Consider the following 16,628-nt stretch of genomic DNA (forward strand, 5'->3'; position numbering starts at 1 on the left):
CTGGGTTCGCCCCACGTTCTGTTGTTTGAGCCCACGCTCTGTTGTGCGTGTGTGCACCCTGGGTGCGCAGAATCTGTCCAGCCCACCTTCCTTGCCCCAGGGCTCCGTCATGCCGCTTTGCAGGCCGGTGCCTCTTTCCCCTGTGCACTGCTCATTAGGGCCTGCCCAAGCTCCCAGCCTCCTGCAAGTCCGTGTGGGTGCACCTGCCGGGCCTCCGGTGTGCTGGGTAAACGCCAAGGCCTGGCCTGGGTCACCATTACATCAAAGGCGTTTCGGGACACTGCTTGAAGGGGAGTTGCAGAGCACACGGTGGGGCCTGAGTCGCCTCTAGTTACACGGACTCTGGGCAGTTCCAAGGCACCCAGGCCGCTGCCCGTTGATGTTGGCGCTCCCGGTTCAGCCGTCAGCACTAAGGCAGGGCCGCAGCCCCCCCCTACCCCTGAGGGTACCCCCTAGAGGCCACAGGCAGTGTGGCCTAGTGGAAAGAGCACAGGCCTTCAGAGGTCTGTGTTTTCATCCCAACTCTAGAACTGCGCGACCTTGGCAAAGTTACCAAACCCCTCTGAGCCTCAGTTTCCTCTTCTGACTCACAACGTTGTCGATGAGGGAGGACATACACCGGGTTCCTGGCTCAATAAACAGGCAGTGCCTGCTGTATATTTATTCTCATTATTCCTCACATGCGAGGCAGGATGAAGCTTCGATGCTTCTGGAGAGAGATGGCGCTTCTGCAGCCCTGGCCTGCTCCTGAAGACAAACCCAGGCAAGGCTGCAAACACCAACGCCTGTCCTAGACTAGCCTGTCCCAACAGGGCATCTTACTTAGTCACAGCTAAATGCTGCACATGGCGATTGATACAAGTTTTTGTTGCTGGGCCTAATTGTGAAAAACCTAAAGCTTTTTCTGAACATGGCCCTAGATTTCTTCTCCTGGTTTGGAGTTTGACCCAGCAAAGTCCAACCCAGCTGTGAGTGCTCCATTCTCTGCATGTAAGAGAGCTTGGGCCATTGCTGGGAAGAGCAGGTGCTCTTCATCTGCATTTAGTAGGCAACTAAAGGGAAAAGGAGCAATTAAGCCTGGCTCAGGTGCTTGGATGGCTCAGCTGCTTTTGAAAGGGCCTTCAGGTCATGGCTGAGGGTTACCTTAGAGACCGGGCCCAGGTCTGGTCTGTTGGCAGCCAAACCCGCGGCCTGAGCTCCATGCCCGGCCTTGGCTGTGGAGTGGGTGGGGGACTGATTATGTTCCATGAGCTCTGGGAGAAAGATTTGGAAAACCCTGCAGGAACTGTGACCACAGCCTCATGGCAGGTGGCAGCCATCTAAACGCTGCTTGTGTTTGTGTTGGTTGGTTGGTTGTTTATACTCCTAATTCCCTGTTCTTGTTGAGCTAGAGAAAACCTTCCAGGATGGCATGTGTCTTTTTACTTCTTGTAGCTGCTGTTGGCCCCATTTTGCAGATGTGAAAACCAAGGCTTGGTGAAGTGCTAAGAGATGGATGCTCTTTCTTGGTCTTCCCATGCTGATTCTTTAGCACTTCCTCTGTGCCGTGTGTACAGCCAGAGGAGACCCTCCCAGGCCTCCCCGCCCTGCTGAATCTGTCACTTCCTCCATCACGAGGAAATAAAACTCCATTGGAGTTTGCAAAAAGGAGTCAGTGGGAAGTAGGATGTCAGCAGCGTGTTTCCCAAAGCCCTTGATTGTCTCATCATTTATCAGCTGTGGACTTTGTGAGTTTTGGGTGGGTTGGGTTTTTTTAATCGATTTTAAACAGAGAAATCTGGATGTCTTCCCGTCCGTTTCCTGCGAGATGCTGGCTTTTCCTGTCACGGTTTTGTCAGCGCTGAGCTGCTCTCAGCAGCCTCCCAGGCTGCTCCGGCCCCCTCCTCCGGTCGCTTCCTCTGCTCCCCCGCAGGCAGCGTGGGCTGGTGTCCACTGCGGGCCTCGGAGCTGGGAACCTGAGCGCTTTGGGTCCAGCGCAGGTGTACTGCTGGGGTGGGGGGCTGAGGGAAACAGCGGGAACGGTGACCTGTGGCCCCGATGAGTTCGGCCTGATTACAGCTACTATCCCTGCCGCCTAATTTCCAACAAGAAAAGCAGTTGTCTCAGGCTAATTCCCAAAGAGCTTTTGCAAGGCAGATAACTCCCGACTTCTGCTGTCAAGGTTGATAAATTGGCTTCGTGTGATGCACCCCAAGAACATAGCGGCGAAACGCACAATCGGCTGCGGCAAGAAAAGAATTTTCTGACTGCAGATTTGTCAAAGTAAAAGTAACCCCTAATAACATTTTACTTGGCAGCCCAGTGACGGCTAAAATATGAAGCTGTGACTGCATTTATGGTGAGGATCCATAAGCTGTATTCCTCTCTTGAATAGTGCAGGGTTTATTTTTTCCCACAAATCACCCAGCTGTCAGCTTCATCTTCTTTTTGTTTCTAACCTTACATTCAGCATGGCAAATTTCCCCCCAAATGTCCCTGTAGTTAAACATTAGAGGAAAAACACGGATGTCTCTAACAAAAGAGGCCAGATCCGAGCAGGGACTCTGGCCACCCCGCCGTGGCCTCGGAGATAAATTCTCTGCCCGTGAGCTGAAAACAGCACTTTCTCCTGGGTCCCAGGTAGAATCATTTTCAAGCGTTCTCCTGCCAAGAGAAAACACCATGTGAAAGTGCTTCTTTTCTGAATAATTCTCCAATTTTATTGCCTTGCTCCATTCTATCATTGCTGTATGTCAAGTCAATTAGCTGCTGCCTTGACATATTTGGAATAATTTCCCAGAAGTATTAAAGGAATACATCATGGCAAGCTTGCCAGGAGCAGTGGAAGGAACGATGCCTTGTCTTTTTAAACTACTGACCATGAGTTCTACAAGGTCTTTGATGTCGTGAGTGGCTACATGGCCCAATTCAGTGCTCCTTTCAGCGATGCTCCAGGGAATCAGCTGCAGAGTAAGGAAGGGGAAAATATCAGCCTACTTGAGATCACCAAGCAGGTGGAAGGGAGACACCACCCAGTAACAGTCCACATCTCTCCTGACACCTCATTTTGTGTTTGGGGCGAGGCTTGTTCACTCAGTGCTCTACATCCCGAAAGGTCTTTGGAAGTTCATTCACGGTTTAAATTTGGCTTTAAGAGACAAATACTCAAAGGAGTTAGCACATGCTCAAAATCAGATAAGGCTTTCAAAATGCTGTGTATGGGGCTTTTCTTAGAAAATGGAATCATGGTATAAAACAGAGCTGCTTCTAAGTAAATTGCATGCAAGCTGACCTGTGGTAAGCCTGGCTTGCATTTCTCATTTTTTGACGCAGATCAGTGTGGCTTTGTCCATAGGCTATCTTTATGACAATATTTGCATTTTAAACTTAGGCCAGTTGTTCCCAAACTTTAATGGGCATCAAAATCACCTGGACCACAAATGGATGAATACATAAACAAAATGTGGTCTAGCCATACAATGGAATATGATTCAGCCATGAAGAGGGGTGAAGTCCTGACACACGCTACAACACAATATGGATGAGTCTTGAAAACACCATGCTGAGTGAAAAAAAAGTTAACTATGAAAAGCCACATATTGTAAGATTCCATTGATGTGAAACGCCCAGAATAGGCAAATCCGTAGAGACAGAAAGTAGAGGTGGCCGAGGGAGAATGGGGTGACTGCCTAATAGATTCACGGTTTCTCTTTGGGTAAGAAAAATGTTCTGCAATTAGCTAATGGCAATGGTTGCACAATGTGGTGAATGTACTAAACACCACTGAATTGTATACTTAAAATTTTTTTTAATCACCTGGAGGGCGTGTGTAAACACTGGTTGATGGGCCCCAATACACAGTTTCTCTGACTCAGTAGGTCTGGAGTGGAGCCTGAGAATTTGTATTTCTAATACATCAGCAGCTGCTGCTGCTGCTGCTGCTCCTGAGACCACTTTGAAAATCACTGGTCTAGGCATAGGTTGGGTCATGGCAGGACTTGTCGTCTGTATTTAAATAAGCACGGGCACCCTCTGCATTTCAGCCATTCAGTCCAGGGAATCCGGTGCTGAGCTGACAACAGGAACTAAAAAAAATGGTTTCTAATTACTGAACTTGGAGTCAAAAGACTTGGTGAAATCTAGTCTCTGACATTCCTTAATTGAGAACTCTTATTTAAACAAGTCCCTTCACCTCATTAGCAAAGTGGGGACAATAAAACCTGTCTCACTGATTTGTTTCGTAAATTGAAGTTGGGGGGAAAAAGTCTAAAAGAAGAAAAATATTACTGTGAGAAAGCAGGTACTCAATAAATAGCTATTTTTTTTAAATGTACTCACTTCCTACTCTTAGGAATTTATAATCTGGCAGAGGGAGTAAGATGACATAAGAAAGCAAACTTTCAACAGAGTGTTGGACTGAAATTTTAGTCAGTAGACTTTATGTGGCATAAATAACATGCGTGTATCTGAGCGCTTGAATTTTTCAAGGACCACTTCCTGAAGGCCCCTTATAGTGGGCCTTGGAGAATGGATGGAGAGGCAGTGGGGAGGGCAGGAGGTGCATGTCCACAAGGGAAGGAGCTTGGCAGAGGCTCAGAAAGGGGACAGTTGGCAAGGAATGGACCGCTTTTGGATCACCTGGTGGTCCTCCTTGGAGCTTTAAATGTAAAAGATATTTGGAAACTATTTCTTGAGTGAGTGAGTGAGTGAATGAGGTGGTAGTGAATGTACTACCCATATGAGTTTAATTCTGCCTTCATCAAAAGGTCAGAGGCAGAGTTGACACCCAAGAAGTAGAATGATGAGCTCAGCCTCGAGGAGGGTTTTTTTTTTTGCATTATCTCATGTGGGACTGAATTGGAGTAATCACAATCTCAACCATTGCATTGGTAGATCCTGTCCATGGATTTCTGAGACTGTGCTGGGCAGTGTATCCCATGCCTTGCTCACAGTCCATTGGCACATCTGTCATGCAAACCAACTAACTGTTCTTTGACCCCTTAAGCCACTTAAACTAATTGACACCTACTGTGTCCAAGGCACTATTAGATCAGCGGCTATTTAAGATATGGAAAGTATATTCAAATATGTGTAGAATTGCATTGCAATTAGAGGAATCTAATATTTGGTACTATCAAATTTCCCCTTTCTTGAGATGTGAAATCATTTTAGATCATTCAGTTCTGTTTATGGGTATCACTGGGTTAGTCATAATCATTAGATATTTTATTAGTCTACAAACCAATCAACTGAAAAACTATCAGAGCTTAAGAGGGGGATGATAAGCAGACCTTTTGCTTACAAATCAAAACCAGCTTAATAAAAAGGGGGAAATAAAGGGCTCAACATTCTTATGCAAAATTCCTTTAATGATTATCAGTGCCTGGTTCGTGCTAGGCAAAGCGCACCATTTTATGGCACTCCATGGTCCTTGTCTCACCAACAGCATGGTCTCGTCTCTAACAGAGGACAACAGCCAGGGGTTCAGGAGCCTCCTCTGGAGAAGTGGTCTACTCTCTAGGTGTGTTTTATTGAAGGAAGAACTTCCACCTTTGAACAAACTCTTCTAGACCAGGCATATCCTCTACGCACCTGTAAGCTGGCTGTTCCCTCTGCCCAAAATGCCCTTCCCCTGCCGTGCCCACAGCTTGTTCCTTCCATGTCCTTCAGGTGAGGAACTCAAAGGCTGCCTTTCCAGTGAGGTCCTCCCTGGCCACCTTCAATAAAATGTCAATACCTCCCAAACATGTTTGCTCCCCCTTATCTGTTTTGTTTTCTTCTCAGCACTAACACACCACATTTTACCTATTATCTTGTTTATTTTCCATTTGCCCCACTAGATTTCAAGCTCCACCAGGGCAGGGATTTTTGCATGTTTTGTTCACTCGCATATAGCCAATGCCTAGAACAGTGCCTGGCACACAGTAGGTGTTTAATAAATATTTGCAGGCTTTTCTTCCTAGGCCACACTTCCTCTAAATGCCATTTGTCATCAAAAGAGAGTTCTTAGATGACAGCAGAGGTGTTTTCCATCTTCACCTAGGGGAAGTACAGGAATGATGATTGGCCTAGTCCAAGAAGACAGGAATACCTGGGAAATGGCCACTGGCCTTCCAGTGGGGCCCACTGGAGTTACTCTGAGGAGCTCAGAAAGACCCCAGATTGGAGGGCAAGAGGACCCACTCACATCTGCTCATGGCAGGAACTGTGAGCCACGACCAAGAGTTTCCAAAGATTTAAAGCATACAGCTTTGGAGGCAGGCGAAGTGTTGGTGAATGCAGGCCACATGGTGTAAGGCCCACCAGCTCTGTGCTCATGACCACACCTGGGAAAGGATCTGGTTCAATGTCAATGAATTCATTAATTGCTCATTTGGCATCAGAGGAGAGCATCTGTGCTCTATTGTTAAAAGTGCAGCACCCTCAAGGAATTACTGCCTGAACGTGGTTCCTTAGAACAAAGTTGAAAACCTGTGAGTTGGATAAATGTTCTCTCTCCATGATTCTAAACGAGAAAGAATTTTAATATCATTTGAGTTTGTCCTTCAACTCAATAGGAAGAAGTAAGGGAAATAGAAATTTATTGCACAGATAACTTCTATCTAACAGCATCTAGCACAGAACATACAAAAATGTAGTTTCTTTTCTCCTCTCCCAAATACTCTGAAATTTAAATCCTTAACTTAAATTGACCTCATTCATTTAAATTTGTTTTTATCCTTTTCCTTTAAATTCAAATCCTCCCCTCCTCCCCCAAAAATGTACTTGTTGTTTTTATTTTATTTTATTTTTATTGGTTTTCTTTGGAAAGATAAATAGATCACACAAAACATTACATTAAAAAAGGAGGAGGTTCCCATCTACCCCACTCCCACCCCAGCCCCGCTCCTCCTACATCAACATCCCCTTTCATCAGTAAGGCACGTTCATTGCATTTGGTGAATATACCCTGGAGCACTGCCACACTGCATGGACCATAGTTTACATTGTAGTTCACACTCTGCCCAAGTCCATTCAGTGAGTTATGGCAGGATACACAATGTCCTGCGTCTGTCCCTTCAGTATCATTCAGGACAACTCCAAGTCCTGAAAACTCTCCATATCACACCTCTTCCTCCCTCTCCCTGCCCTCAGCAACTCCCGTGGCCACCATCTCCACAACAATGATACACTTTCTTCCATTGCTAGAGTCACAACAGTTCTATAGTAGAGTACCAGCAAGTCCACTCCAATCCGTATTATATTCCTCCATCCTGAGGTCCCTGGGATGGTGATGTCCACTCCACCTCTCCACCTCTGGGTCTTAGATCCCACGTGCTAATGGATGCAATTATCCTGCTTGCAGTTGTAGACACTCTCAGTTCCCTGGTGTGGTTGACCATTCTCACCTCCTTGTTGGATGACCTGGGTAAGTCCAACAAACCAGAGAGTAGGTGTTGCAACTCTGCTGAGGCTCAGGGCCCAGATGGCACATGTCCAGTCCAGAGATTCAAGTCTCCTGAGCATACACAAACCCCTCACAGGTTCAGTAAAAGTGACAGAAGAGGCATGTGTAGAGAGGTCACATCTGAGTCCAACTCTATCACAGTCAGGAGCATAAATTCCAAAGTACGGCCCACTGGCAAGGCACTGAGCTCCAGAGCCATCTGCCATGACTTAAAATCTGTGTGTCTCCATAGCCCTTAGTAGCACCACTACCTGGGGTTGTATCTGCTTTGGCTGTCTCTGGGATCCTGCTGAGACGTGCATAAGCGCAACCCCTCTGATGACCTCCCAACTCATTTTGAAGTCTCTTAGCCATATAAACTCATTTGTCTTTACCATTTCCCCCTTTTATTCAAGGTCTTTTTCTAGTTGCATCACCAGCTGGTGACTAAAGAGGCTCATACCCGGGAGTCATGTTCCACACTGGGGGGAAGGTAATGCATTTACACCCTGAGTGTGGCTTAGAGAGTGGTCACATTTGAGCAACATGGAAGCTCTCAGGAGGTAACTCTTAGGCACCCTGCAGCTCTAGCCCTAGTTGAAATTTCAAGCACACAGGCACATAAACACAGTTATCAGTGTCAGGGGCCCATCACTGGATCATCCTTCTTCACTGGTCTTTGTCCTTGCACTTATGGGATTGTTGCTGTTCCATTGGGGAATGCAACAGAGATCCCCAGGATGGGAACTCAGCACTCCCTCAGTTGTGTGTGACTATCCACTCTGACAATACCCAATGAACATCCAAACATACCTATATACCCTATATGCATGCCCCGGTGAACTCCCTCCCACCCATGCATCCCCCATCAATGACACCCCACACCAGTGCTCCTCTTCTGCCATAGTTGAACCCCTCTGTGATCCAAAACTTCTTTAAAAATGAAGCCTAATATATTGCCAGATTCAATTAGTAGGAAAATGGAATAGTATTGACACGTTTAAAGATTAGAAATAGAATACATAATAATTTAGAAAAACTAAAATAAAGTAAAAAATAAATTGGGGTATTAAAAACATGAAAAGTATCATAAAACTTTGTTTTTGACGTTTTGCCTTTCATCACAGTAATAGGTATTGCCCTGCATGTACAGTGGCAAGGCGATCGCCTCCATTCCTTCCTCAGTGTCTACATCCTTTTGTTTTGTTTTGTTTTTAATTTTGTCTTCTAAAAGGTTTTAGATCACAGTAAAGGTACATCTATAATATAGGGGACCACCATATATCCAACATCAAACCCTTTTCCCACTTCCCCAGCAATGATCTTTTTGCATGTGGATGTTATATTTGCTAAAGCTAATGAACAGATATTGAAACATAGCTACCAATCATGGTTCCTTTATGGCTTACCTTATGGTTTATATTTTAGACTGTACACTTTTATAAATTTTTGGTTACATTATGGTTTACATTTTAGACTATACACCTTTATACATTTTTGGTGAAATTTAACATGGCTTATATCCGTTGTTGCACGAACTTGTGGAACACTTCCATTGCCCCCCCCCCCCTTACCCCCACTTGAGGGAGACGTGTCTGGGCTCAGGGAGCAGAGCTACACCCAGCCCTCTTAAGCCCTGGTCAGGGCTGGGTGGACATTCTTGCATCCTTTGGAAGCAGGGCGACACCTAGCACTCTTTCTTTCCTCGGACTTCCCTGGTGACTACTTTTCATGCTATAAACCCTTCTTGAGGCTGGCAGTGTATCCCACAGTGCCTTTCCTAATTAACTCTTAATATTTTCTAGGAATCAGTTCCCTTCCGGAATGAACTAATGATAATTCATCATAGCACATGGTCATTGTGTGGGAAAGATATTTCATCACCTGGATCAGGCACTGGGGGACATGTGTGTTCTAGGAAAACTCTTAAATTCAAGAGAAGGTCCAATTGTATACCCTGTTGAAGCTCATTTCATTGCAAAGGAAAGAACCACTCACAGTCCCCTGTGTAATCTTCTCAATACAAGCCCTTCTAAATTGACGAAATTACAAATTTCCTTGTAGATCATTGTTTGTAGATAGTCAGCATCATTTTGATCCCAGGAATAATCAATCTGCCTGCCAAAGGAAGTTATCAAGATTTCAGAAGGAACATTGCCACGGCACTATAAATAAGGCCTGGTTTATTGCGTTTGCATCCAACAGAGCAGGGCTTTCATTTATTAAATTATTTGTAGCTTCGAATTATTCTCCAGAGTTAATAACCTGAGAGTGATAGAAAACACTTGGAAGGATAGTGCAGTGTTATCAGTTTGGCAGTAGAAATTGTAGTGATTTCAAAATCCAATCATCGCATGGTGGCTCGAGTCCGCCGCCTTCAAGAAACATAGCAGCTGCAGAGGTTTGGCCAGTTGATTGGGGTCCAGCTACAGTGTCATCCTGAAAATGTCTCCATGGGGATACGGCGCCTGGGCCTGCTTCTCACTAAGTAAAATCTTCTGGGTTGCTAGCGTGTCCATCCCTAGAATTGCTTGCTGCCTCAAGACATGGGAAAATCCGTTTGTCCAAGAAAACGAGACGCACCATCTACGTTGGGTTGGGTGATGTGAGCTGCTGTAGGATACAAGCCCCACGTTTTCAGTGGTGTCACGGAATAGAAGTTTGTTCCCCTTTCTTATGAAGTCCTGGTGCTCGAGACTGCAGGTGGCATCCCTCCTGGACCAACTGCCAGGTCCGGCTCCTCCCTCCCCTATGACCTTGGAATGCCCTGACTTTAGCTGGCAGAAAGGGAAAGAAAGGACATGAAGAAGGGGTGTGCACTTCTTAAGTACTTTCCACTTGAAGTCACCCCCGTCACTTCTGCTCATGTCCCATTGTCAAGAATTGGTCACAGCCCACCAGAGGGGGCGGTCAGGGCAGCCACCCTAGACCAGCTTTGCTGATCAGTGGGCTGGCTGCCACCCCCCTTTGTGGCCGTGGTGTCAGACCCAAGAGCAGCGCCCGCGTTTTGGGGCCATCTCTATATTCTCCTGGCAGTCCTTGGGGAAGACAGTGACTCCATCTTCATAAACCTGCATGCCACTATCAGTCCATGACCTCTGTTGGGAAAAACATGGAATTGCTGAGCATGGACCTCTGTATCTCGTTTTTCTGTGCACTTTCCAATAAGGACAGTGGTCTGTGTTCCTATGACAAGCCACAGATCATAAGAATTCACCTCCCAGAGCATCATTTCACCCAGAAATATTAATGATGTCTGTAGCGAGACTGTCTGCGTTAGCTGATGTGAAAACCACCAGAAGGTCCTCGCTCTTTTGTTAAAGTGCTTCGCTGCCGGCGGATACAGGGTAACGGGTAGGAATGGATTTGGGGGTGGAGCGTGCTGCGCCTTGTTTGGCACCAAGTGCCTGCGCCCCTGCTCGTTGACCGGGCAGGTGACGCGGGGGCTGCCCCACTCAAGGCCTGACCCCCGGGTTCTCCTCCACAGGTTCCCGTTCCCCGTGGGGTTCAGCAGCTGCAGCAGGAAGGACCTGGAGGCCAGCCTGGACAAGGGCGTGGGGGCGTGCCTCTTCAACCTGCCCGACGTCACACGCTTCCTGGGGGGCCAGAAGTGCGGGAACGGCTACGTCGAAGATGGAGAGCAGTGTGACTGTGGGGACCCGGAGGTAAGGGCCGTTTCCGGAACATTTGCCTCCTCCTCCTTCTGGCAGAGAGCGAGAACTTGGAGGAGCTGCGCAGCCAAGGGCAAGTGCTAGAGATTTTCAGGATGGAAAAGTCCTGCCTGGCCACCTTGAACGAGCCTTACGAGCTCGGATGGCTCTCTTGAATATTAACTGTCTCACGGGACAAGTTGTATCACTTGGTTTAAGAAGATAAAGAGTCTTCTTTATGGAAGGGCGCAATATTCTCGGCGAGATGAGGACAAGAACAATAAAAATGCGTTTAGCTTTGAGTTTGACAGAAAAGAAAGCCTTGGAATTCTGGCTTCAAATAGCTAATAAGCACCATTTCTTTCTCTTTGTAAGGCCTGCGACTAGAGGGGAATTAGAATAAGCAGCGTGCATTTTGAACGGAGAGCTTCCTCTCCGGTTTAAATTCTGCCTTTGCTGCCGCAGCCTCCTCTGTATGCAGGACCCGAGGCCCCAAGCCTTCTGCCTTGTCCTCGTTAGCTTTCAGAAGCAATAAGCCAAGGCAGGCAACATTTTTATCGAGCAAAGGGGCTTACTTAGCCCTGTTTTCCAGCCCATGTCAGGGAATTTTCTTGTTTCTGTAGGGCCCAAGTAAAGTTAATCAACATAAAAATTATAACAGCCACTTTTCAATCTCTGAATAATCTTGAGAGGGCATGAGAAAGAGAGGGCATGGGGGGCCTCCTAGTAAAACAAGCATCCCCTTGAAGACTGGGGGAGGTTGTGTTGGGAATAAATCAAAGCAAGTAGTTCTGTACGGCAGGCAATCTACACGGGGGGTTCCTGAGAGCTTATGCTGAAATGGTAGGCAAGTTCAAGGTGGGCTTAGCTGAATTCACTGATGGGCTTAGGGGGGTTTAGGGAGATTGTGTCTTGGAGGGCTGCTGTGAAAGTAGGATTCTAGCAAGTGAAGGAAAATTGTGCTGAGACTCTGAGGCGTCCCTTATGTTCCTGTGTTCATCAAACAAACAACTGGTTGATAGAATCATCACCTCATTTCCAGGTCTCTGGGGTTTTCTGTACCAGCAGCAATGATCTTGGTCTAACAGTTCCTACAAGAATGTTCAGAGTGAAGAAGTATCCGGCAGGTGCAAGGGAGGCTAGAGGTGGTTTTATCAAGTGTTTTCATGCCCTTGCCAAACTCAGGATTCATCAACCATAATGGCATTGTCCTCTGCTTACAATGCCCAGGGCATGGTTGTCATGCAGGAGCAGGTCCTAAGTATGGTGTTACAGAAACTCCTTTTAAGACCAATGGAGGAAAACTGGAAACCATCATGGAATGGGGGGTGCAAAAGGGAAATTCCTTGGAGGCCTTATCAATTACTTGAAGGAAGAAAGAACATTAGTTTAAATTCTCTGTATTTCTCAGGAGAGGCCCTGTTAACTTAGAATGGTCCATCTTTGATTAGAGCACCCTGTAATTGTTTATTAATTGAGGTAAATTGGACAGCTTTACATGGGGACATGAACTCCATCATCACCACTGCTACTACCGTCACCTCCACCATCCATTCTCACCGTCACTGCCACCACCACCATCACCACCACCACTGCCGTCACCCTCTTTATTACCACCATCGCCACCACAACCGCCATCACTGCCATCATCACATCACCATCACCCCACCCCTACCTCCACCACCATCACAGCCATCGCCACCACCACCATCATCGCCATCCCACCATCACGTCAGCAAATGCTTGAGTGCTTCAAATTTGGTAGCCACTGATATTCTGATCCTCTCTTTTATCTCCATCAAATAGTCATCCAGTTTGTACTCAACGGTGTGCTTACTGTATCTTTAAGCCGCACATGATTTTCCAGGGCAGCTTCGATTCTTACAGACTTCTTCCTTACAGAGTCAAATTCTACCTGCGCATAGTTCTCAACTTTGTATTTTAGTAGTCAGAGTCCTTCTTTCACAGGATAAATTCTTGGTATTTTGAAGAGGACACTCATTCCCTTCATCCAAAGTTCTTTCTTCCAAGAAATCTTTCAGATTTCACTTTTAATTATTGTCTGTTTTTGGCTTTTCAAGGTTCAAGCCCAATCTGTGTCTAGCATAGCCCATTTCCTAGTTCCAGATTGCTTTAACCAAAACTTTTAGCGAGACCCATTAACCGGGGCTTGTGTCTCCTGCCCAGTGCTCAGTATTTCCCCAGAAGTTCTCGTCATGCCTTTACGTCACGTTGACGCAGCTACTCGCTGACCCATAGTGGGACTCAGCATGTGAGTTAATAAGGACGTTGCATGGGGTCAGAATGCCTTCTACCAGCACACGACTGGAGCCAGATTCTGCTCCCTTTTCCCAAATCTCCACTCTTTTCAAAACGACAACACATCCTAGTCTTAGCCCAGTTCATTGTGATTAAGGACCTATGTCTACCACCTATAATGTGGGAATGACAATTAATGAATTTGTAGAGAATTCTCTTAATGGTTTCATTACTTTTTATTCTTTGGAAACTTAGTATTCATTGGGTTCTGTTGAACTTCTCTTATGAGTATGATAAAATGAATGCATCAAGAGATGAGGAGTTTGTCTCTTCTGATAAATATGGTACTGCAGAAGAAATACATTCCAGGCCATTAGAAAGGCAAGTGACTGCTGAGGCCTTCCCTTCCGGGGCATTGGATTTCTATCAACCATAAGGATCTCCTGACAGGTCTCTCGTTCTTCCTGCTAACAGGCCTGGGAAAGCAGCCTTGTCTCCGTGTTTAAAGTCAATAGGATGCCAGTAGCTTGCAAGTATGTTTTAAATGTGGTTATCATTCTTATTTTCTCCTTTCACATTATCAACCCCCTTTCATGTCAAAGCCGTTCTGTCTGGCTACATTTCCATTTGATCTGCTGCTTATATTATTTGGTGTTTTGTTTTGTCTTTTTCTGGGGGAAGGGGGATCATAGAACCCAGATTTACAATGGCTAATTTAACTTAGAATTTAAAGAAAATCTGTAATTTGGTTAATGTGGCATTAGTAGAGCCATTTAGCCTATAATAAGCAAGACACAGCATTGCTATACATTTGACAGCACTGATCAAGAATGCAATTAATGTCTCCTTTTTAAGAGTCAAAAAAAAGTTCCTAGGCCTTGCAGAATTTTAAGTCCTTGAGTTAGAAACTCTTGCTGTCATGAAAGTTGTAACTATGACTTCTGATTGGCAGTTTTATCTTATTGTGTTTATAATACATTCTGGATGTTTATAAAGTCCCTGAACAAATTTAAAATTTAATGACTTTGGATGTACGTACAATAGGAGCAAACTGTAAACATCAAATTAAAGCATGACTCATAGAGTTTTACACAGGATACAGTTCAGATATCTAGGTTTACCATAAATCTTCTGGCTTATTGACAAAACTTTATTAATTACATTTGTAGTACTAATGATAAGTTATTCAAAAAAGATGGTTTTCGAGATAAATTATTTAACTGTTAAACTATTATATGATTGGATTCACCCTAGCTAGTAGTATATAAATTCTTCAGAGCATATCATGTATTGAATAAAATAAAAGAATGTTGATAAGAATTATAGTTTCTTCTAAAATGTGTCAACCCCAAGTTACTGCTATGTTCTAAAGTATGGGGGACTTCATAAATACACTGGATAAAGGCCTACAGGCTTTTTGTTTAGTACTAAGCAAAATGCGTCCATCTTTCTTTTTCTCATTGGGGAAAAAAAAATGGGGTACTTGTCAAACACAGCATTAAAAAAAAAGTTCATTTTTCTCTCTCACTTTCCTTTCCCAGAGGACAGTACAGCTAATAGGGGATTTGTCTGTCTCCAGCCCTTGCAAATCGACGGGCACAGCCCAGAGACCCCCTCCCAGGCTCTTGGTGCGCTAATGAGCAGCTCTCAGGGCCTCCTGGGGCGCACAGCCCACCTGGGCTGAGCCTGGCTTCCAGCCAGGGCTGTCTGGTAGGGTAGCTGGAGAGCACGGCTTCAAACACAATTGTTTTGACTTCACTTCCTGCCGGTATACTCCAGATCAAAGGGTCAGTCTTTGAAGAGTCAAGTTTACACACATCTAGGCGTATTTTTCAATACTTGAGTTCCAAGTACTTCCAGTGACCCTCAACACAGTTCACTGCAATGTGACCCCTGGTAATCAGAGACCCCTGCCCTACAGGGACTCCCTGGCTGGCCCCCCAGCCAAGCCCATGCTCCTGACGGTTCCCATAACGGGCAGGCCAAGTCCTTTCATCAGCACTTCACAGAAGTTTGCTTTCTTGCAGATGAAGATAATCCTTAGCCCGGCTGGCTCTCGGCTTAGGAGCCGGGACACTCGTTCCTCCTTTCCTTCCACGATCACGTAAGGCAGCGCTTGCTCTCTACGAGTCGTTGCTCCCTATGACCTGTCCGACAGATCTCATTCTCCCTCCAGGAATGTACCAATCGCTGCTGCAATGCCACCAGCTGCACCCTGAGGCCAGACGCCGTGTGTGCGCACGGGCTGTGCTGTGACGACTGCCAGGTGGGTTGCCCCAGCTGAGGCTTGACCCTGTGTGGCCGGCAGGATCAGGTGGGGAAGCACTGGTGTGGGGCAAGCAGCAGAGGCAAGGTGGCAGTCCCATGCCCCTGCCGGGGGAGACCCTGGTGGAAACCGACGCTTTACCTCACAGCTTGATGGCAGCCGACTCCTGTTTTTATTATCTTCCAGTCTCACTGGGAAGTGCCCATTTTAGTGGCTAAGTCATCTATGCTAAGTTATTTCTCTCTGGTCTTAAAAGTAATTGGACCAAAAAACTCGAACTAAATAGTAAGTGTTCCAGTTGTGCTCTTCAAGGCACTTGCAGTTCTGTCATGATCATGCAAAGAAACCACGTGAGGACACGTCCCCAGGCCCCATCAGCCTGACTCTCGGTCCCTCAGCTCCATCCCAAGAATGTCCGCCTGCTGGGCTGCTCAAGGGGCTTCTGTAAACATCTCGGCCATGATGTCCTCCTAATGGAAGGCGTTGGCTGACCCAGCCCAGGCGAGAGTGGCAGTTTTATGCTTCAGCCATTGCCGCCGCCTTGGTTGCATTTGCTTTGGCAAGTCCATTGTTTGTCTCATTATTTAGAGCTGAGATCTGACAGAGAGTAGAAGCCTGAGCTTTTGATGCAAGGGTTCCAAGGGGAGTGTTTTATTTCTTCTTAATTAAGCAATTAATCTTGGCGTTCTGCTTGCAGGAAACTCCCTCTTAGCTACCCTACTAGAGCACAGTGATTCAGACTTGCATTATGACATTTGATGTTCGGCTCTGGGATAGCCATCATTCCTTTTAACTGTGATTAACACAAGGGAAGGGTTAAACAAAACCTGGCACTCCCTTCTGTCACCCAGCAACTGGCAATGGAAGGCACCTGGAAGAGGGATGAGGGGAAAGAGGGAAGCAAGGTTGGGTTCAGGCCCAGATAACACCCAGGGCAGGTCCCGAGAGGTGGGGGACAGGGGAGGGCAGGGCAGGGCAGAGGAGGGTGCTGGGCAGAGCCTGGGTGTGATCCACGTTCATTTAATGACGTGTGAGCAATTCCACTGAA

General features: G+C 46.2%; 1 protein-coding gene across 1 annotated transcript in view; it reads left to right on the top strand.

Moving 5' to 3' along the window:
- Positions 1–16,628, top strand: part of ADAM12 (ADAM metallopeptidase domain 12) — a 377,451-nt gene that overhangs the window by 310,801 nt on the left and 50,022 nt on the right. Inside the window, 2 exon segments of the mRNA XM_058298149.2 lie at positions 10,893–11,070; positions 15,491–15,580. Coding sequence (XP_058154132.1) covers positions 10,893–11,070; positions 15,491–15,580 — 268 coding nt within the window.

The sequence above is a fragment of the Dasypus novemcinctus genome, chromosome 6, assembly GCF_030445035.2.
Source record: "Dasypus novemcinctus isolate mDasNov1 chromosome 6, mDasNov1.1.hap2, whole genome shotgun sequence".
Lineage (NCBI taxonomy): Eukaryota > Metazoa > Chordata > Mammalia > Cingulata > Dasypodidae > Dasypus > Dasypus novemcinctus.